At 42.5% G+C, this 23,873-nt stretch overlaps 1 protein-coding gene across 2 annotated transcripts in view; it reads right to left on the bottom strand.

The window, feature by feature from the left end:
* The window catches only part of Gxylt1 (glucoside xylosyltransferase 1), a 32,877-nt gene that overhangs the window by 4,325 nt on the left and 4,679 nt on the right, over window positions 1–23,873 (bottom strand). The window contains exons 2-7 of one of the 2 annotated variants that reach the window (XM_036208252.1): window positions 22,826–22,918; window positions 16,376–16,547; window positions 13,616–13,741; window positions 7,992–8,243; window positions 2,672–2,795; window positions 2,159–2,331 (exon numbers count right to left, since the gene is read on the bottom strand). In XM_036208252.1, the coding sequence (XP_036064145.1) occupies window positions 2,159–2,331; window positions 2,672–2,795; window positions 7,992–8,243; window positions 13,616–13,741; window positions 16,376–16,547; window positions 22,826–22,918 (940 nt within the window). The remainder of the gene's footprint in view (window positions 1–2,158; window positions 2,332–2,671; window positions 2,796–7,991; window positions 8,244–13,615; window positions 13,742–16,375; window positions 16,548–22,825; window positions 22,919–23,873) is intronic. The other variant, XM_036208253.1, reaches the window with a different exon arrangement.

Below are 23,873 nucleotides of genomic sequence, written 5' to 3' on the forward strand. Positions count from 1 at the left end.
GATAGAACACAAAGCAGGAGCACTAGAAAAGTCCGAATAAAATCATTAAGCCAAAAAACAGAGAATTATAAGCTGTAGTTAGTAAAGACCTGACACAAACATAACACTCATTAATTCAGTATTAAAATCGTTTGAAACAGAAAACCTATTTCTAAAATTACATGTAATTAATCTATTTTAAACTATTACTGAAATTTTAAATGGTATGTAAGGCAAAAGAAAAATATCAAATAAAACTAGGGAGATTTAATTCTCTAATAACAGATTTTTTTAAATGCTCAAAGGAAACAAAATTGCATTTTTGTAAGTACTCAAAGTTCCAGAAACCCAAAAGTACCTTTCTTCATTTTTATCTGTTTCTGATAATCCATAGTAAGGCATTATTAAAATGATACTGATTTCTGAAAGCACAAAAGACCTGCTACATTAACATGAAAGTTAACACTAAAATGTAAACTTCTTCCATGCATACATCGTATTTTCATAAGCCAGATTACTTACTAACTAAATAAATTTATTGAACAAACCTGAGAAATTCACAAAGAACACATGGAAAGCGCAGCCTATGGTACCAGGAATGCGTGTCTACAACTGCATTTGAGGAACACTGGTGTGCTGAACATGTTTCAATTCACATCAACAAGGCACACATCCACCTTTAACCCACCTATCACCCATCAGTCAATGCCTAGCCTCTCCAGACATAAAGGCACAGCCCAGGCTTGCCCACTCGTCTGGCAAACTGCCCCTCATTTTTCAGGGCCCACTTCAAATAACCTTACCAGAAAAGAGTGCTAGCCCTTCTCAGTCCAAATACACTCTGTCGTCACAAGTGATTATAGTTCAATATTAATATTTCTCCTGCTATCAATGAAGTTATATGCTGTGGATATTGCTCTGTATAAATAAAATGCTGTCTGGCCAGTGGCCAGGCAGGAAGTATAGGCGGGACAAGAGAGAAGAGAATTCTGGGAGGTGGAAGGCTGGGGAAGGAGACACCGTCAGCTGCTGCCATGACAAAAAAGAGATAAGGTACTGGTAAGCCTCGAACCACGTGGCAAAGTATAGATTAATAGAAATGGGCTAAATATAAGAGTAATAAGAGCTAGACAATGATAGGCCTGAGATAATGGCCAAGCAGTTTAAATAATATAAATGTCTGTGTGTTTATTTTACAAGTGGGTTATTGGACTAACAGGGCTTGGTGGCACCTGGAGAGAAGCTCTCCAACCACAGTTATACAAGCCCAAAACTCAAAGTCACTAGTAAATAATGAGAACTCAGCAAACAGGCCACAAGTGGTGGCACCTTCCAAGGACTGCCAAGACAGAAATCCATTTGTGTCCCATAGCTCCTTCCCCACCCTCCTCTGTTCTATTCTTCTGGAGAACCTTGACTAATACAGAAGCAAAGCAATAAATGTACCTAACATGCAGAGAACATCCATTAAAGAGAAGAAAGCACCTCTGACAGATGGCTACCTGCAGAGCTCCCCACGCAAAGGATTAAATAAACCTCGACTATTCTGTTAAAGCAGGAAACAGAAAGGTAGTCTAAAAAAAATGAGAACATGTCAAAAGTGTACAAGTAGCAGCCAAAGAGGCTCCCAATGGCCAAATCAGAAACACCTGCAGCATCAATACAACTTGGAGGAAATAGAAATAAGAGGAGGGGTAAGAACCCTCCAATGTCCATAGTGATTACACTTAAACCAGTTAAGTGGTACAGTGCTGGATCCCAGATGTGAACTGTGGACACAGCATCACAGCTGTGGAGGATAATGTGAACTCCGGACACAGCATCACAGCTGTGGAGGATAATGTGAACTCCGGACACAGCATCACAGCTGTGGAGGAGGCTAAGCTACTGAGAAGCTCTGGTAAGATTAGAACACATGGCAGACAGACCTGAGTTAATATCTGTCTAATGGTTAATAAAGAAACATCCTTACTAAAAAACATTGCAGCTATTAAAGGTCAAGAGGATATTATATACAATTCACATTCATAAATGTGCAGAGAGAACCATGACAAACCACAAAGCCAAGTTTTGGGAGCTCGTGACTTCACAACAAAGGATAAGGAAACCCTTTACACCACACTTGCAATCTTCACAATGCTGTGAATTTCAGTGACAGCTTCAGGGAAGCCCAGCTTACATTTCTCAGTGCTTCATACACAGCTCTGAAGGCTGGCTGCTTGTCGTCATGGTAAACACCTCTGTTTCCATGGAGAATGAAGACCCCTTCCTCCTCTGCTTCTCGGCAGTTGCTCCCATATATGCAGTGATCTGGTCGGTAGTTCCACTGACACGGGAAGACAAACAGGCTTTCTACAATGAAGAGGGCCAACAACAGGAAAGCGGTGAAGGAACTTGCGGTGAAATTAACACTTGCAAACATTTCAGCTAAAAATTACACTTGGTGTTTAGATTTCTCCCAGACAAATCACTATTCAAATCTTATTCTGCCTCAGATGAAAATACCGACCACCATTAATTAATATAAGGAAAAATCAAAGAAATTTGTTTCCCAGGATTGAACTGAGGGCACTGTGTTCGCTAAGCAAGCACTTCCCCAGTGAGCTAGGCCCAGCCCAATGATTCTTGATTTCTGATTTTTAATGTGATCGTTTTTACAAATGCAAAGAATGAAAGGAATTTAGATGGTTACCTGGATTATGGAAGAACATGATATTTAACAGGTCCTGGTCACCCCACGTGATGTTCAGTTTGTATTTTTTAAGCAACGGCATGAGTATGTCGCCCCACTGCAGCCGGGCGGTTGTCATGTCATTCTGTCGATAAAGCATGGAAGAATCTTAGCACTCAGGTTAAGAGGCAACATGACAGTCCCCATTCTTCCCTTAGCAACCATCACAAAGCCAAAGAGAAAGGAGGACCCCTCTGCTGCAGAACCGTGTGTCATTTATACGCTACATGTGAGGAGGGCAGACAGCATGGGAGGAAACAGCAGTGATAAAACTGAAGTAAATGAAAGAAAGGCGTGGAGGAAGACAGCTCACCCACGTCTTCACTTAAGGTAAGGACAATGGGAAGTGCTTTTTGTTTTGTTTGGGGGGCGGGGGTCCAAGGTTTTGCTATGTAGTCCAGAGCTCATGATCTTCCTGCCTCTGCTTCTGGAATTCGAAGATTACAAACTGCACCATCACACCCATCTCTGAAAGTTTACCGTTTGGTAAGGCAAGGTTGCTAAAGACATCACTGGCGCCCCATCTGGGGTAAGGGGACATATGTTCACACCTCTCTAGGAGAAAATGACACAGCAGCCCAGCCTTTCACTGAGACAGTCACCAAGGGTCTTGTAACGCATTCCCCTCAGATGGTGGGAGAACTACTGGACCACAAGGACACAAAATTCATTAAGTTTTCATTCTTTGCTCTTTAATTCCCACCCACTCTAATCTATTTTTGACAAGCTTATTGGTCTTTTTTATTTTTTGAATACACAATCTTATGTAATCCAGGCTGGCCTCAAACTCATGGCCTAAGACATCATGCTTCTCTCTGCCTCCTAAATGTTGGGGAAGAAGACTTTTCTAGTATTCAAATTTTACTTGTGTTTTATTTATTAATTTCCAATAATTTCTTTAAACTTCTAATTATAAAAGAAACAGTGGTCCTGGTTTAAAAAAAAAAAAATAGGAGCCAGACACTCTACTGAGCACTTCTTACCACAAACACATAGATACTAAACCTGAGTCCATTTTAAGGACACAGTCTTCATCATAAAACACACATGTGTATGTGTGTACATGTGCATGAATACATATATATGTGTGCACATATATAATTAATATGTAAATGTGTGCACATATAACTAATATAGAAATATATACAAGTAAAGCAGATATTCACAACAGGAAACAAAATGACTACAAATTATATTAAAAGATTTTCAAGGAGCTGGGAAGATGGCTTAGCATGTAAGAGCACTTGCTGCTCAAGAATGAGAGCCTTCATTCAGATCCTTAGTATCAATGTAAAAAGGCCATGCCCACAGCGCCGGACAGGGCAGGAAACAGGAAGATCACCCTGCCAAGGATCAGTGAGATCCTGACTAGGGAAGAAGGTGGAGAGTGATGGAGCAGGACGCCTGCTGTCATAGGGCCTTCATCTTTAGAGCAGCTGTGATCACTTGCCATAGACTGTCACAATCAGCCTTGTCAATGTCCATCACAGAACAGAAGACAGGCACAGTCATCAGCCCTGAGCTGAGATTCCTCTGCTCACTCCCACAGCTCTGAGACTTCTACATCCAATTCTGCACCCAACCTTGTTTTCTTGGGAGGTCTTGGTGCATACAAGAGACAGAAGGTCCCTGAAGGGGGACCCCACATGTGCAGCTATAAGGAAACTGTCATCTGTGCTGGGTAAGACTTTCTGGTGGTACAACTGTTAGGAGTTGTTCACTCTCTGGGAATAACAAACGAGCTCTACAGCTATGCTCTGTAAGAAAGCCAAACAAATTCTGGTTCACCAAGTTTGATTTTGGTGACATCACTATACAGTGGTTTGTCATCAGAGTCATTTTAAGAAAGAGGTAGACATTTATCTCCCCAAGGACAAGTTCCCAAAACAACAAAAGATAAACCTTGCACTCAGAAAAAACACAAATCAAAACACCCTCCACAATGTAACATATGACATGGTATAGAATACACACAAGAAAAGAACTCAGATCCTAATTTACAGTGTTTTTGTTTTTCTAATAAATAAGAGATGTTAAGTAACACGCTCATCATTTTCTAAGAAAGGAAAGGTCTGAGTGTGATAGCACATACTTGTAATCCTAGTATTTGGGAAGCCGAGGAAGAAGGAATACTGGAAATCTGAGGTTACCCCTAAGCCACATGAGGGCATACAGAGACCCTGTCTCAAAAAAGAAAAAGGCTGGAGAGATGGCTCAGCCACTAAAGACCAGGATCACAACCAAAAAGAGAAAGAACTGGGTAGATGGCTTAGTGGGTACCATGCTTGTCACACAAGACTAAAGACTAGACTTGACATCCCCAGGAGGCAGAAAAAAGCCAGGCAAGTGTGGCAGCTACCTGTCACCCCAGCACTTGGAGGCACAGAGGATCTCGGGAGCAAGGAAGCCTAGTCATGATTGGTGAGCTCTCAGGAAGACACTCAATATCAACTTTAGGCTTTTGCATGCTTGTGCATGCACACATGCAAACATACAACATGTATATATACCACACATGCAAAAAACAAAACAAAACAAACAAACAAACAAAAAAACAAAAACAAAGATTCCACATTGCAAATATGATCCGGACACAAAATCCAAGTATATCAACAGCTTAACCAACACAGTATCACTGTTTACCAAGCAGTGAAAGATACAAAGAATGAAGAATTTTTATTGTTTTAGTTTTTTAAATGCTACTATAATGTAGCAGATTGGAACTGCACAATCATAATGGCATGAACAGGGTGTCAGCCACACAAATAAATAAATATGGCCTTTATTATAAACAGTTATTCTTCTGGTCTTCATGTAATAATAAGCATGATGCAATATTCATAGATCTGTATGGGACAATCTGGAAAGTGACTACAAGTCAAATGGTAAAGAGCTGAAATTTATGATCTATGCCAAAGTTATGGAACAGGGGAACTAAGGCAACATCTGCTACAGATAGACGGAAAAACTCTGTAGAAAAATATACATGATGAAATATATTTTAAAAATCAGTAAATTCTATAAGACCATCATTATAGAATATTATTTTAAGGTGTGTTACTTTTGTTTATGTTGCATTTGTTTAACTTTGTGAAGCTGTGTTACTGTGCCTGTCTAAAACACCTGATGGTCTAATAAAGAACTGAATGGCCAATAGCGAGGCAGGAGAAAGAACAGGTGGGGCTGGAGGCAGAGAGAATATATAGGAGAAATCTGAGAGAGAAAAAAGAAAGAAGTAGCCAGAAAAGGAGGTGGATTCCAGAAGCCAGCCACCTAGCTACACAGCAAGCCACCAAGTAAGAGTAAGATTAACAGATGTTTAAAAAAAAAAAAAAAAAAAAAAAACAGGAAAAACCCAGAGGCAAAAGGTAGACAGGATAATTTAAGTTAAGGAAAGCTGGCAAGAAACAAGCCAAGCTAAGGCCAGGCATTTATAAGTAAGAATAAGCCTCCGTGAGTGATTTATTTAGGAGCTGGGTGGCGGACCTCCTAAAAGAGTAAAAACAAACACTACCACCACCTGAGCAACTGTACAACAATACTGAAGAACAATGGGATTGTTCCCATCAGCATAACTGAGCTGTGTGAACACTCGGAGAGTGAATGCACTCAATCCACTCATCACTTTCTTTGTAAAGCCTTTAGTGCACACAACAAAAACATTTCATCAGGCTGGAGCGATGATGGCTCAGTAGACAAGAGCATATGCTGCTCTTGCAGAGGACTAGAGTGCAATTCCCAGTAGCTAACAACTACCTATAACTCTAGCTCAAGGGGATCTGAGAGCTTTCTGGCCTATACAAATATGGTGTACATATAGGAACAAACATAAATAAAAATGTAAGTAAATCTTTATAAAAAGGAAAAAAATGAAAGTTTAGATATTATTTAAACCCTCATATCCACATCTCTAACTGGCTTCAGACATACCAGAAAGAAGAAGGGCAAGGATGAGACAGGATCTACTCCAGTGGTTGAGAGTGAACTTTACGTTAAAAAAAACGATAAACCAAGAGCAGTAATGAACTTGAGCTATATAGCCCAATTTTAAAAATCAAAATTATTTCCACTGTTTTTGCAATACTAAACTCATAATTCTACAACACTCAAAGGCAGCTGGTGAGAAGTCCCATAATTCTGAGCAGATAGTCTTACAGCACCATCTTCTGGCGTGACATCACCAAGCACAGTCTAACATGAGGAAGAGCAATTGTGTTGTGATGACGGTTCCACATAAGAAAGCTTATGGTCCATGAAAGTCAATATTCAATATGCAAACTAAACAACACCGTCATTGTTCAACATGAGCAGATGCCACCTGTGATGGCTATACTTAACTACACCTGGAATGAACTGAGCACACCTGTGAGGGATTTTTCTTAATTACATCAATTAAAGTGGAAAGGCCCACCTTTTAACTGGACCTACTGAGGTGGGAAGATGCCCCTTTTATCTGGTTCACACTTTCTGCAGGCAGCCTATACAAAGGACATGAAAGAAGGAAGCTCTTTGCCCTTTGCCTGCTTGCCTTCACTCTTGATGGCAAGTCCATTCCTTCCCTGGCATTAGAGCCTACTTCTTTAGGATTCCAAGGCGCAATGAAGGCCAGCTGACACATCTAGCCTTCTGTGGTAGAGAGCCATTGCGACTAACAAGACCACATCCTGTAAGCCATTCCAATAAATCCCATACATACATACATACATATGTATAAAATGAAAATACATGGGTTTCTTTTCTGTTCTATCAGTCCTGTTCCTCTAGAGAACCCTGACTAATACATCAAGAGAGCACTGGTTGCACTCAATTCTGGGAGACAAACTGAATTAAAAATCAAGATTGGGTGGGCACTTGGAAGGCTGGGATTAAAGGATGGATCTCTGTGAGTTCAAGGCCAGCCTGGTCTGTAGAGTGAGTTCCAGGACAGCTAGGACTATTACACAAAGAAACTGGGAAAATTTGAAAGAAAAAAAAAAAAAAAAATCAAGATCTTTGTAAAGACTCAGAAAATGGAAAGCTAAAAAGAAAAAGTTTACTTGATGGATATAATAGGATATAATGTGATACGCACACACCTGCAAAACACAGAAGAGGGCCTCAGATCCCCTGGAGCTGGAATTACAGGCAGTAGTGAGCTGCCTAATATGGATGCTAGAAACTCATCACTGTCTAGTGTAAGAGTTCCTAATCCCGGGGCATCTCTCCAGCCCCCAGGGTAGTTCAGGTCTTAATGACTTCAGGAGAAAGGGGACTGCAATCACCAGCCGTCATCACTCATTACCTTAAAGTACTTCCTCCTCATCCGCGTCAAGTTCATCAGCATCACTCCAGAGTTCACCCCCGTCTTCCCATAGTACGGATGCCGAGCAAAGCGATTATACCATCCAATCCGAGGCTCCTCGTGCTCGGGTGCCATCGCAGCAATTTGTGTGGAATTAAATTTCTTCAGTAATGACCAAATATCATCGACAGGTCGTAAAAAAAGGATATCAGTGTCAACATACAACAGTGAGTCAACTTCTTTCAGGATTAACTATGAGGAGAGATAGTTAAATAATTAGTTATAAATATATCTAGTAAAAGCATAGTAACAGAAATTACAACTAACAAACCAATTTACAATGTTTTAAGGTAATTTTTCTGAAATTCATTTTTGACAAGTACATATATACTTTGCTAATTTTTTCACCTTTTTAAAGAAAAGCTAGAAAAACAAATTCTAATTTAAAAAAACTCAACACTTACAGTGAGAATAAAAAGAATATGAAAGGTCAGGAGAAAACCGTTTTTCAAGTTACAGAATACACTAAGTTAAGGTGGATTCATACACTGAGTCTTAACAGCAGGTAAATACAAACACAAATAAAGCAACGTAACTGAAGGTCTCCCAGACCCAACCCCTCTGCTGAACACTGGCACTGCATCAGGACCCACTACCAAGTGCAAAGACAAACTGGGCCCAAGACATCTGCTCCAGTCTATGCTCCTGTTTCTAGACACACTGTCAACATATCAAAACCCCACACTCAGGAAGAACACGGAGAGAAGCAGACTTTTATTTCAAAACTGAGATTGACTCTATTATACTTGTGAAATTGTAAATCTCCACTTTGTAAAATTATCAATTGTAAAGCCCCCATGGAGAATTTTCAAAGATAAGTTTTCATTTTTCCTTACAAACTTTTAAAATTTGACTCTTGCAAATTTAAATTTGTTATCTATCCTGGTATATCCATAAAACTCAATGATTAGGTTAACCTAGCAAGAGTGTCCAACCTTTTGGCATGTGCAACATGACATCATCCACCAAGTTCACACACTGGAGGACCATGTAATCAAGTTACCAAAAGTAAAAGAAACAGTATCATAATGTTCTTTTACAACTCTGTATTCACAGCTAGCCTCTGTGGGCAGCAGGCCCAGAATAAGTAAGTCTACAACTCCGTAATGGCTATATTCATGGCTAACCCCTATTCATATAGGGCTGGATGCACCTGAAACATTTTAGTTAAGACACAGTGAGAGGGGTTGGGGATTTAGCTCAGTGGTAGAGTGCTTGCCTAGCAAGCACAAGGCCCTGGGTTCGATCCTCAGCTCAAAAAAAAAAAAGACAGTGAGAACAAGATTTGATCCTTCTGCTACTCAGCAAATTCATTACCTGTCCTGCAACAGAGTTGAGCCACTGCCTCACTGAGCAGGCAAGCTGAAATCCCCACTCCTCTCGCAGTCTGCCATTGGCTAATTTAGTGGTGAATAAGGAAAATACCTGATCGTGATGGCTGAGCCTTGCTGGGGAAGTCCCCTTCCTCAGAGACCACAGTTAAAGGACATAAGCAAGGCTGTGTCTCCCCACTGTCGGAGAAGGGTGGAAATTATTCTTAGGGGTGTTGATGGTTTGGGTGGGTTTTGTTTTGTTTTGAATCTTGTTATAGAGTCCTAGTTGGCTCTATGTGATGGTTCATCTCAGTTGTCAATCTGACTGCATGCATCTGGAACCAACTAAAACAAAGCAGCTAGACACACCAGAGAGGGATAGTTTTTGACTGGATCACTTGAAGGTTGAAGACTAAATCTGAGCCACACCTTTCTGGCGGTAGCCTACATAAAAGGACACGGAAGGAAGCTTTCGTTTTTCTGTTTGCTTGCGATCACTCTTGTTGGCAAATTCATCTGTCCTGCTGCTGAGGCCTTACAGGCATTAAAACCGACTTCTTTGGAATCCCAATGCAGACAGAGGACCAGCTGAGACAGCCAGCGTTCTTGAGTGAACAACTACTGGATTCTTGGCATTTCTGTCAGGAGACGGCCATTGTTGGACTTGCCAGATGACAGGCACAAACCACTCTAATAAATTCCTTTTTAATATACACAGATTTATTCTATCAGTTCCATTCCTCTAGAGAACCCCGACTAACACCCTGTAATTCAATATATATCCCGGGCTGGACTGGAGATCCCTAGGCTCTTCCTGCCTCAGCCTCCCAAGGAATGCTGGATCACAGAACTGAGTGTGCCAGAAAACACCATCTGTACAGATGAACATTCTTAGAAGACTACAAAGACATTACTTAGAACTTCAAAACCGGGCCTGGTGCTATGGGCCCTATAATCCCACCTAGTCAAGCAGCTGATGTAAGAGGATACTGAATTCAAGGCCAGCTGGAGTAATTTGGGGGACTCTATTACAGCAAGTAAAAAGAAGGCTTCAAGTTCAGTTCAGTGGTAGGTCACTTGCCTCATATGTGTGAGATCTGGGTGGCCCCCCAGCTCCACAAAAAAAAAAAAGAAAAAGAAAGAAAATATATACGTGTGTGTGTGTGTGTGTGTGTGTGTGTGTGTGTGTGTATAGATAGAGAAAGAGATAAACACAAAATCAAACAGCTTCAAGCTCAACACCACATACGCAATCTCCTAGTGACTGTGTCGAGGTTCTCCTGGGGTGCCTTGAGAATAGAAGGTACAGGGACAGGGCACCTTAGTGACTGTGTCGAGGTTCTCCTGGGGTGCCTTGAGAATAGAAGGTACAGGGACAGGGCACCTTAGTGACTGTGTCGAGGTTCTCCTGGGGTGCCTTGCGGACAGAAGGTATGGTTACTGGGCACATTAGTGCTTTCTTCTACTTCACAGGAAAGGAATCTCAGCAAAAGTTTGTCATTAGGGGATAAAAGCATCAACTTACTTAAATCTTGTTAAAAAGATCAAGTAACAGTGAGGTATAAGGGACAACTGAAAGTTTCAGATTTAGTGCTCAAGATTCCATGTAGGACTTTAAACCAACAGCATGAAAAGGATCCAGTAAATTCAGTTAAAAATATCAGCAGTAAAACTTATTAAATACAAGTAGCAGAGAAATCCCTAACCGTGCTTTTCTTTCATCAAGTATTATTTTCAGGAACGTATCTGTGTAACTAGTCTAATGTCTACCTCTTCCATCAGACAATAAGCTTCATGAAAACAGGAAGCCTGTATCTTTCCACTATATTCCTATGCACCTTGACACTTAAGCCGACTGGGAGAAACTACCCAGACTCATACATTAAATAGCTGTGACACTGCAGTAATCCAATGTAAGAGTCATACAAAGCCAGGCATGGTGCTGTACACATTCAATCCCAGCACCCAGGAGGCAGGGGCAGCTGGATCCCCAAGTTCAAGACTAAGGTCTACACATTGAGTTCCAGATCAACCAGGACTAAATAATGAGACCCTGCCTAAAATTATTATTATTATTATGTTCATATTAAAAGCTTACAAAGTCTAAAACACCTTAGGTTTTTCCTCATTTGTGTGTTTTAACAGCAGAAAGGAAAATTGAGAAAGATTCTGGGAGATAAATTTTTTTAAGCATAGCCTCAAAGATCTCTGGTGAAGCCAATCTGACCACCAGAATCCTAACATGAAAGCTGGCCTTGTGACCCAACACACAGAAGGCTATGGCAGGAAGATCACCTCCAGTTTGAGACCAGTCTAAGTTACAGGAGACCATCTCAAAACAAACAAACAAAAACTCAAACAACTGGGCTGGAGAGATGGCTCAATGGTTAAGACTAATTCCTGCTCTCCCAAAGGGCCTGAGTTCAGTTCCCAACATCCACATCTGGCAACTCACAACCACCTTTAACTCCAGCTCCAGGGAATCCAATGCCTCTTCTGGCCTCCAAAGGCACCTACATGTACACATACACATATACATGTGCATACATAAATAAAAAACAAGAAAGAGATCCTCAAATAAAAATAATCACAACTTAAATGTATAATGGCTATGTTTGGGCATGGTAAACTATATTCCTAACTTACTCAGCTACTTTGACCACTCAACAAGCAGCCAGAACTGAAGATTCTTCCCTATAAATTGTCCACAAACTTATACCTTTTTTTTTTTTTTTTAAACATAGTCTATTATGTAGCTCTGGCTGTCCTGTATCTATGTAGACCAAGCCGGCCTTGAAGCCCAAAGATCCCTCCTGCCTCTGCTTCAAACGCTGGCACTAAAGGTGCACACTGCTTCTCCTGGCAGAGCTTATACTTTCAACTTGGACATCTGAACTACCATAAGCATTAGTCAGTCAGTCAGTTAGTCAAAGCGGAGCAGTTATTTGTTTGTTTACCGACTGCTTTTCGAAACAGGGTTTCTCTGTGCAGCACTGGCTGTCCTAGAACTCACTCTGCAGATCAGGCTGGCCTTGAACTTGAAGATGCACTGCCTCTTCTTGAGGGCTGGGATTAAAGGCGTGCGCCCATCACTGTCTTAACTACCACCATAAGCATTTGATTTATTTTTAAACTGAATATCCCATAAGAATTTTAAACATTAAGAGTTGGAAAAACTACTGTGGATTTTGAATTTTAAGTGAAATCAACTCAAACTTAGGTATCTTTAGACTTTACCCAAGATCACCAAAGAGGAGCCCCAGCAAGCAAATGCCGCGGGCGGGGGCCCCCTCCCCACCACACCCCTTCCCCCCACACCCCTCCCCGCACTCCCCACACACCCCCGCCCCTCCCTGCCACACCCTTCCCCCCGTCACACCCCTCCCCGCCACACCCCTCCCTGCCACACCCCTCCCCAGCTCTCATGCCTTAGAGCAGCGTGACTCAAGTATCACTCAGGAAAGGGAAGCTAACTGGGCTTAAGCCATAAATGTCATCAGTGACTTCCCAAAGGGCACATGCAGCCGGATGGAGCCTGCAGGTCACACTCTCTACTGAGACCTGACCAGCATTCCTTCCCATGGTTAAAACAGTTCACAGCAACTATGTACAAGAAATGCTGTTTCAACAGAAATTACCAAAAAAAAACCCTCTGTTTCTCAGTGTTGAGGATCAGCTCTACCACTGAGCTAAATCCAAAGCCCTAAACTTTTCACCTTTTAGGTCTTTATTACAGCCCTGACTTGTTCTATGGAAACTTTTTCCTCATATTTGACATGCGTCTTTGTTTACTTAGTGAGGTTTTTATGTAATTATTCAGAAACTCTTCTGTAGAGGTTTGAATAGGAATGCTTCCACAGGCTCACAGATTTGAATGCTTGGTCACCAAGGAGTGCACTATTAGGAGGTGTGGCCTTGTTGGAAGAGGTGTGTCACCGGAAGTCGGCTTTGAGTTTCAAATGCTCAAGCCAGGACCAGTGTCTCTCTGTCTTCCTGCTGCCGTTGATACAGGTATAGAACTCTCAGCTTCCTCTCCAGCACCACGTCTGCCTGCACCCCGCCTGCCTGCACCCCGCCATGCTTCTCATGATCACGATAATGGACTAAACCTCTGAACCTGTAAGCCAGAATCTGCTAAATGTTTTCCTTTATAAGAGTTGCCATGGTCACAGTGTCTCTAAGACATCGTCTGTACAGAATTAAATTTCAAATGTAAAAGAGCAGAACAGAAACACGGGAGGGACCACTCACCGGCAAGAAGAGCCTCTGGGAAGCACACGGCTTAAAGAGCTTCTTCCACTCCAGGGCGCTGTCTCGCGGGAAGGTGATGGGGTACAGAGTATAGTTAAATCTTTGCAGAAATGACCAGCCGTCAAGCTAAAAATACAAAAAGGAATCAGTTAAAAACACAAACCAATGTAGATTTATTTTACTTTCAACCTTCTCTGTAACATCATAATGCAAAAGCTCCAAAACAGAAATGCTAAAACTTATACATTTTATGTCACACAGCTAAAAGGTTCTTTTCCATTACTTCCTCTGTTCCCATTTCAAATCTGAAAACCTTAATAGTGTGCTACACTTCACTGTAAGATCTAAGGCACAGTGGGTATTTTAAGTCACTGTTTAGGGCCACTGAGATGGATCGGTCCACAGAGCACAGAGTGAGAATCTGAGCTCAGGTCCTGAGCACAGTGCTGGAGAGGGCACAAGAGAGCAACCAGGGCTTGCTCAGTAGCCAGACTGCCTCCCTTTCCACCAAAAAAACAGTGAATTCCAGGCCGCAAAGTGGCTGAGCGCCCACACAGGTGCTTGTTGCCAAGCCAACAGGCCAAGTTTGATTGCACTTCATTTCACTCATGTGAATTTTCTCAATCCTAAACAAATTAAAATCAGAAAAATTAAACACTCAATTACCCTAGTATATATTATACAAAAAAAAAAATGTTCATATTAAGTGTCAGACTAATATAACACTAATTTAGTCCACATAAGTAAAGTTTTGATGTGTCCTGGTATTCCGAATAAACTATTCTGACACATACTTATCCAGTGCCAATTTTAAAAAATCATTAGACACCCAAAATACATTTTTAGAAAATCTACAATGAACATTCCTCTTTAATGTCCTGAACTCACTTGGAAACACTGCCTTGGTCCAGACTCAGTTCAATACAATCTACCACTGTTGCTTCAACAGCACAGCCTCCCGACAGGCTCAGGCTCCGGCAGCTATTAAACAAGGAGAGCCACTCTCCAGAGGCAAGTCTCAAATCCTGGGCTCCTGCCTCAGCCTCCTAACTAACTGGAATGATGAGCACAGGGCAACAAGCCCAGCTTTAGAATTTTTGGTTCAAGTACCCAAAGAGCACAGAGAAATGACCATGGGGAGATGGGGTGTAGTTTACACCAGACAGAAAATCTCCCTTTGAGTTGTGCTCAAGTACTTCTGAAAGCATAAGCATCTTCTAACATAGTTTGAGAATGCTTTTGTTGCAACACCCTGCTTTGCACTCAGGAAACTGGGGCAGGGGGATCAACAGGAGTTCAAAGCCAGCTTGGATCACACAGTTGAGACCCTGTCTCAAAAGAACAGCAAAATACCAACAAAAGCAAATTATAGTTTAAGAAACAATCTAGATAACGAGAATAAGGTGATAAAGAATGAATTTCTAAAAACCCAAAGATGACTAGAAATATTTTAAAGTGTAGGTAAACCTTTTCTATCTCTTAGAATTAAGGCTCTTGGCCAAAAACTAAAAAGGTACAAATGGTATTTTTCTTTCAACATAGAAATGAACTAATTTAACTCGGAAAACAAAGAATCTGCATATATAGATATGTTGTAGAATATTATTTTAAGGTGTGTTACTTTATGTTGCATTTGTTGAACTCTGTGAAGCTGGGTTACTGTGCCTGTCTAAAACACCTGATGGACTAATAAAGAGCTGAATGGCCAATAGTGAGGCAGGAGAAAGGATAGGAGGGGCTGGCAGGCAGAAAGAATATACTGAAGGAGAAATCTGGGAGAAGAAAAAAAGGAAGAAGCAGCCATAGAAGGAGGAGGACATCAGCCACCCAGCTACACAGCAAGCCAAGGAGTAAGAAGTAATAAAAGGTATATAAAAATAGAGAAAGGTAAAAGTCCAGAGGCAGAAGGTAGACAGGATAATTTAAGTTAAGGAAAGCTAGCAAGAAACAAGCCAACCTGAAGCCAGACACTTAAAAATAAGAATAAGCCTCCACTTGTGATTTATTTGGGAGGTGGGTGGCGGGCCCCCTAAAAGAGCAAAAAAAACAAACAACATAGATCAACACAGAAATCCACAGCAGCTTGAAAGCTAGACTTTGCAGAGACATGAATGGGGTGAGATGGGAAGGGGGACACATCACACAAGAATCATCTCCACTCCTCGGAACACACGGCTGGGAGATGCGGGTCATCTGCCTTCGCATACAAGATCTGTCTCTTCTTTGAAATGGACCCCTAGTTCCTCATGGGCATTTGTTGTTAAGCAGGTTACAAGGCTGCCCTGAGTGGACAGTATTCTCAACTCTAACAGCTAGCTACGATCAAATGATTAAAGTCACACCAAAAGTAGAAGAAATGTCACAACTATGAATGCACAGTGCCCGTAAGGGGAAAAGCATTTTCCCTTCTTCATCCTTCCTTCACCTCACACTGGGGACAATACGGCTGTGATGGCTGGAGTTTAAACGGCCACTTTAAACCATGAGGTAGTCTTATATTGAAAATGGGCTGACCACAGCCAGGAACTTTTACAGATGAAGAACTACCATGTCACAGAGTTAGTAAATAGACTCTTCACACCTGGCAGAGGATTTGAGGTTGCCTATTCTTGTTCAAAATCCAATCTCCCTTTACACTGGATCTGGATTCCTCGAAAGCACTCTCCCTAAGAGGGCAGGTGCCGGATGGACAGTTCTACTAGAGCAGACAGACTATGAGACGGTCACCTCTACGATCGCCGCTGTGCGTCGGGTACTCACTCTGTCTTTAAAGCTATCATGTAGTTGGTCTTCGGCAAAAATATGGACCTGCAGGGGCTTGATGCTGAAAATGAGAGCTGACTTCAACATAGTCACCGTCTCTTCCAGTCTTTCGCCACAGGCGACAACCGCAAGGTGCATTTTCTCCGTGGGCTGTGTCTCCAGACTATACCTACCAACAAAGAAGAGCACATTCCAACCGCTCAGCACGTGTTTACTGCTAAATGATATTTTCACCATGTTTACAAGCAGGTTTACAACTCTTTAAAATGTACAAGAAATGTCAATAAACAGTACAATGCTGACTCCATCATCCAATCATTTATGCCTCTACCCTCACCCAGTTTTCCATACGCAACACACCGCACGAGGCAACTGTCCCAAGAACACATAACTAACTTCACAATGGGTGTCAAGAAAGGAAGCCTAAGTAATAGAAAGGCCTTCCAAATATTTTAAAACTGTGTTTCTTTCACTGAAACTTCTTCTAATGCCATTTAAAATCCCTTTACATGCCTCCTCCAACCCACATTCAGATCACTATGAAGTCAGCTACAATTTCATCCACACATATTTTAATATTACATCCCGTCTTAAGCCAAGCTTATCATAAGAAATCTGTTCGTGTAACTTTTCTCAGGGGCACACATTCAGTCCCACTTACCAAGTACTCACCAAGATGTGTAAACATTTCTGAAAGGACCTCACACATACTGATATGGCTTTTTGGAAGAAAAGATCTCCTCTCACTCCTAACCGAGCAGTGGTGTTCAGGCCAAGGAGCCCTTTCCTCCCTCTGGTGTGGGCATGAGCTCCCACACTGCTCCACTGAAGGCACTGGATGGAAGTGCCGCCTTCTCCCTGAATCCCTGGCCCTCGTACCCCTTAAGGCCTTCATTTCCTAACAGGGAAACTGTATGGGTACCACTCACGCTGACAAGGAAACATGAATTCAGTTCATCTCAAAACAGCAGAGGCCACAGAACAGCGAAGGCAACCAAGGCACACAATTCTAGAGAATTCTACCTCCTCTTCCTGTTCACTGTGTTCAGACCCTACTCGTCATGGTGGTTCTAAACCAGCCTTCATTAGAACATCCGCCTGGGGACGGGCAGATGGGTCTGTGGTTGAGAGCACCTATTGCTCTTGCAGAGGACCAGGCAGGTGCTGGGGCTCGCACTCTTCCTTCCTTAACCTCTCGAGTTCTCAGGAGTAGAGGCTTGTGTCACCAACCAAGAGAAGATTTTATCTTTATTTTAGTATTTTTAACAAGGCCGTCCAGAATTTCTGGTTTCCTACACAGTCTCAACTGTCCCTCTCCACAAGCTGGCTCACAACCATCTGTAACTCCAGGGCCAGGGCACCGGATACCTTGTTCTGACTTTGGCAATCAGCAGACACACATGTGGTGCACAGACATATAAGCAAAACACTCATACACATAAAGTAAGTCTAAGAAAATTAAAACATCACAACCAGGCAAGATGGTGCAAGCCTTTAATTTTAGCACTCGGAAGGCAGAGGCAAGAGAATCTTGGCTGTCTGGCTCCATAAGAAGATTATCTCCGGAGGGAAAAATAATAATAATAATGAGAATCTCCAATAGGTTCAGATTGCTTAACTGGTCAACAAGAAGAGTATACCCCAAAGTCAGAAGTCAAGAGCAGCTATGAACTGACCTAAAAGTCACATGCTGCTCTGCCCAGAACTCTCCGCAGACAATGTTAACTGACCTGTAACAGTCACATGAACTCTGCCCAGAACTCTCTGCAGACAATGTTAACTGACCTGTAACAGTCACATGAACTCTGCCCAGAACTCTCTGCAGACAATGTTAAGAAACACTATATGCCTTAGGAAAAAAGAGAAATGTTCCTCAAGAAAGGAAAAAAAAAAAAAAAAGCTGCCTCAAGGGCCAGCCATGACTTATACCAGGACGTGAGCAGTGGAGGCAGATGGATCAGCAGTCCAGGGTCACTCATAGCTATATATATATCACAAGTTTGACACCAGCCTAGGCTTCCTGAGATCCTGTCTCAAAAGCAACAACAAAGTGAAAACAAAAACAATCTATTCAATCCCCCAAGCATGCTAGTGAGGACAGTTGAGCTGTGGGTCTGCGGTTCCACTGTGGCATCTCTCCACAGCATTATGCAGACTCCAATACCCAAGCCGACAAGATGCAACACGCACTGAAGATGTCTCCACCCACCACCTGACCCCTCCACACCAAGGACAGAAAGGACAACTGCAGAAGATCAGAAGAGATCTAAAGGAAGCTTCCAGACTTCGTGACTGATTTCCTACGCATTCACAGGGAGACAGCCATTGCAGTCATTCTGGCCAGTTGAATGTTAGGCTCTTCATCGTGGGCTGTTAAAATGTCCTTTATCTTAACTAAAATCCCTGCAGAGATAAGGAATCTTACCCAAAAAGAATTCTGAAATCACACCTACTTTCCTGCATGACAAGAAGAAATCTTTAGGTAATACAAAGAGCACCAGGGGTTCTTCTAATTCAGTAAAGCATAACTTTGGAGGGAAACACAGCACGGCCGCCTGTGAGTAGAGGGACACCTCACAGAATGGCCTCAAGTGTGAGCGAGGCCCAGCAGGATCCCTCAGCCCACTCACAAAGAGGGCAGCAGCTTAGTCATCCAGAGAGGAGCCCTGGACTACAAAGGGGCTAGACTGTGCTGCAGCTCCCTTTGGCAGCCTCCCTACCCAGCTTTATTTTCTATCAAAGATCCTTCCAACATCCCTCAAGTAGTTCTAGGGACAGCTAAAATTACTGTGTCGTAAGCTACTGACTAGAAAGCCGTCTAGTTGTACTGGTTGATTCTGACTGTCACCTTGGCATGGTGAAGAACGAAAGGGAAGGGAGTCTCAAGGAGGAAAAACAGTCTAGGGTAGGTTGGCCTATGGGCATGCCCTGTGAGAGTTCTTAACTGGGTTACCGACCTGGGCAGACCCACCCTAACATGGGCGGCAAGAATTCAGGAACTGGGTCCGACTCAGTAACAGGCAGAACAAGCCAAGCACTAACACCAACAAACAAGTCACTGCTGTCTGTTCCTGACCGGGTGTGACGGGTTTCTGCCACCCTGACCTCCCACAACAGACTATAACCTGGAATGTGGAAACCAAATAAATCCTTTCTCCTTTAAATTGTTTATGTAGGGATATTTTATCACAGCGACAGGAAATGAAGGTAAGAGAAGAAGAACCTTTAAACGATGTGAGGAGCGACCTCACTTTAGCAATTGCCATCACTGTAGGGTCCTTCCCAAACTCAGTGGACAAGGACCTGTTAAGGGCCCCAAGCAAGGCAAAGAGCCATGCCTTGCCTAACCTGAGCAGCACCTGAGGGTCTTCCACAGACCCGCTCTCATTCCAAATGCCCTCTAGTACCCGAGGAGCCCGAGACTCACAAAGAAAGGGAGAGCTGGGGTGTACCTCAGTGCTAAAGCTCCTGCTCAGCTCACTCTTGAGTTCAGTCTGCAACACCACCAACAAAAAAACCAAACAGTATGACACTAATGACCAACATAATAAAATTAAACACTGAATCCATGAGTGAACCTAAGTAAGAGGCGAAGGGGAAAAACTCTTCAAACTCTGCCAACAAATACAAAGTAAGAGAATCACCACAATCACTACTTTGCCACAGGTCATTCCCCACACATACTTCAAAGTGGACCTAGAGACTACTACCAAGCGGAAGAGGAAGCCGAGCACTGGAACCACATGATAAAACTTGGCCAACAATGCCATGCTTATGGTACCAGCTGACTCCTTAGGACAGCATGGGCAAGAGCCTAAACACACCAAAGCCTTAATCCATTCATAGGGACACAGGCAAATCCCAACTAAGGGTCATTCTACAGAACAAAAGTATCACAAAAGATGGGGCCCCGTGGAACGGCTCAGTGGGCAGAAATGCTTGAAGGCAAACCTGACAAACTGAGTTCAATCCCCGGAACCCCCAGTAGAAGGAGAGAACCGTAACCTCCTCCTTGAAAGCAGACTGCAAAATCCCCAGAAGTCTCTACTGTTTACAGTAGGAAAACAGTACAGCCTGCTTCATAAGGTGAGGACCAGCACCCAAGACTACCCTCTGACCTCTACCGTGACACACGCACCTACATGCAGAATCACGGAACACACACACACACACACACACAAAACTAAAACAGCGAAATTACGCGGATCTGCATTTTCCACTGTCTGTCTGATACAGGGTCACTGGATGGAGGGGGATTTAGCTCTACGTAAGAGAGTTTAAGGGCTGGAGAGAGGACTCAGCAGTTAAGAGCTCTTGCTTGCTCTTCCAGGACCAGAGTTCTGTTCTCATGACCCATGTTAGATAGCTCACAACCTCCTGTAACTCCAGTCCCAAGGGATCTGACACCCTCTTCTGGCCTTTGTGAGCACACTTGTATACATTTAAAAGATGGGGGGGGGACTGAGTTTAAGATACTTTAGAGAATATTGACACACTGCAAAATGGTTTCTCTTTTTGTATTCACATAGTATAAACAGATTACAATATTACAAACAGAAAGTGTAAAAGAGGAGCATGACTTAACATCTCAAATTTAAGAGCCTGGTGTAGTAGTACATGCCTGTAGACTCAAGCTAACTGAAAGGCTGAAACATGGCAATTACTGGAGCCGATAAGCCAAATATCAGTCTGGGACCGACACGTGGAAATCTGTCACATACAGACATACAGAGAGAAAATCTGTATCAACTAACCCTTTCCACTTGCTTATAGGATACACAGTTGAGAATCTGAGACTTTATGTATATGATTATAAACATTAAGGAAGCAACTTACATCACAGGCAATGAATACCTGCTGAAGGGGAAGAATTAAGTCTTCTTCAGGGATGAGCCTCTAGCTGGCTCTCCTGTACCAAGTGGTCACTTCTGAAAACACATGCACACAAGCTACTCAATGGACTCAGCAGGGTGTATAGCTATACACATATATATAATAAATAATAATTAAAGAAAAAGAGACCATAAATTTGAGGAGGAGTGGGGGGGATAGGAGAGGTACAGAGGGAAGAAATGATGTAATTACATTTTACTTTTTTTAATTACAGAGGGAAAAAAAAGAATGTGGTAAGCAGCATGGTCACTGGCAAACAGAGCAAGAATCTAAATTAACCATAAGATAGTGCAGAAACAGAGGAGCCTCAAATGTCGCTGCTCCTGAACCCAGCACGTCAGGTCATCCTCACGTGCTCCAACACTCCTGTCTCAGGAGGGCGACACCTCACCCCTACCAGCACTTGATTCTTTCCCTGAAGGCAGGAGCAGCACAGGCTCTGGTCCAACAGCTTCTTCCTCACGCAGGGACTTAAACAGTCAGGAAACAATGGCCTGTCTTTCACTCTTCAGTAAGTATGTCCTCCTCCTCCTCCCCCCCACCAACCTCTAGGCTAACGCTAACAGTCTTTCCTCAGCTGTCACATCTCCTACAGAATGTGTTTTTGGTACACTAGCTTTTTGGTCTTACCACATGTTATCTGTTCGGAGCGGGTGTGCACACAGTCCACACCTGAGAACAAGGGATCATCTGTAGGAGTCACTTACCTTCTTCCACTCAACGGCAGGCTTGGCAGCAAGTGTCTACCAGATGAACCATGTCATCAGCCCCAGTATTTAAAATACTGGGCATGTAATACCCAGGAGTGAAGCCCCTCCCTTTAAATTAGGTAACTGACAGATGTATATACACATACATGAATGCACATGCACTCATTCATACGCAATGTGCATGTTATCTGTAAACATCTAGTGGAAGCCTTTTATCATCTTGTCTTACATAAATCTGATTGTCAACTTGACACAGCTTAAGAGTTATCCAAGAGAAGAATCACTTGGATCAGAACAGAACATGGGCATGTTTGGGGGAGACCATCCTGAGGTAGGTGGTCCTGGGTTCTATGGAAAGGAAAGCTGAGCAAGCAAAAAAGCCAGCCAGCAGACAGTATTCCTCCATGGTTCCTGCCTTGAGTTCCTCCCCTGACTTCCCTCAAGAATGGACTGTGACCTGGAAGTGTAAACCAAGCAAATCCTTTCCTCCCAAGCTGCATTTCTTCAGATTACTGTATCACAGAAACAGAAAGCAAACTAGACCATACCTATTTATCAATTTATTAGTATAGTTCAATCATAAATCCCCCTAGGATTTACAGTTTATCTTAATAACATACAGAAAAATTTAGAGCATTTACATGTAATATGCATTAAAATGTAGTAATAACTAAAAGATGAGATAAAGGAATAGAAAAATCTAACCAGAATATCAATTATTTAGTTATATGATACTGAATTACAGGAAGAGAAACACTGCTATGTTTTATTACAGTGAAAGGTTTGTTCATCTACTATCTAATCTTACCTATGCTGACCTACCAATTAAATAGTAAGGGCCTACCTAAAAGCCGCTTCCCAAAAGCAGTTCATTCCACAAACAGCAGAGGGCAGCATCCAATAGGGACTCCAGTGACACAGAGAGGAGCCTGCACACCTGACAGTGAGGAGAGACAACAGGCCAGTGAGAGTAGTTAGGCTGGGCACTAGCAGGGGATCTACCGAATACCACGGTAACTATGCTCAATGTACAGCAGCAAACTGCAAATCCAACTACTATGGAAAACCGGAGCATTTTTACAAAACTGATTTCTGCTTTACTTAAGATCATTATTTAGGTGAGAATATCTTACAACTGGAATTTTTCCTGGTCAGGAACTCTCTGGAAACATTAAAATCTCCTCTGCTCTGATGGCATATACAAGACATTAATACATCTTATCGTTTTCTTCACAGACTATGCATACTATCCTAGAAAATTCATTTCACCTACATGTTCTGTTTACCACAAACGTAAAAAGTCACAAACGCAGGTGTAATGGGAGGAAAAGATCATTAAATACATTCAAATTAATCAACTCAAACTACTCATATGGTGTTTCAAGCTGAAACCAAGCCACTGTGCTGACAGTCATGGCTGTTTCTTCCCACTTTCTCTGTTTCAATATACTACCAAAGCTGAGATGAGGAGACCCGTGGGCTTTCTTAAGGCTGGGGTTAAAAATGAAAAAGTATCTCAAGTTGCACAAATGCTTTTCACTGTCATTTCCTTCCGAAGTAACCATCTGACACTCCCTCACTACCCTGCAGGCCTTATGCACCACGCCACTAACCTCGGACACTCCAGCTCTCAGCCCCACGGAGCTCTGTTCTCCATGGAGTCAATTCAAAGTTGCTATTCTAATATCAAAAGGTCCAGGAAATTTCAGACTTGCAAAACTCTCGGGTCTGACTTCCCAGAAACTTCTGCGATCCATGACGCAATCCTCAGCCTGAAGGCATAATGCCATATCTTGAAGAAATGCACACAGGACTAGTGATGGAATAAGACTCTGGGACCAGGGTCTCACCGGTGAGTTTTTAAATACTAACTATGAAATTCTCTACGCTAC

The sequence above is a fragment of the Onychomys torridus genome, chromosome 16 (assembly GCF_903995425.1).
Source record: "Onychomys torridus chromosome 16, mOncTor1.1, whole genome shotgun sequence".
In the NCBI taxonomy this organism is placed as follows: domain Eukaryota; kingdom Metazoa; phylum Chordata; class Mammalia; order Rodentia; family Cricetidae; genus Onychomys; species Onychomys torridus.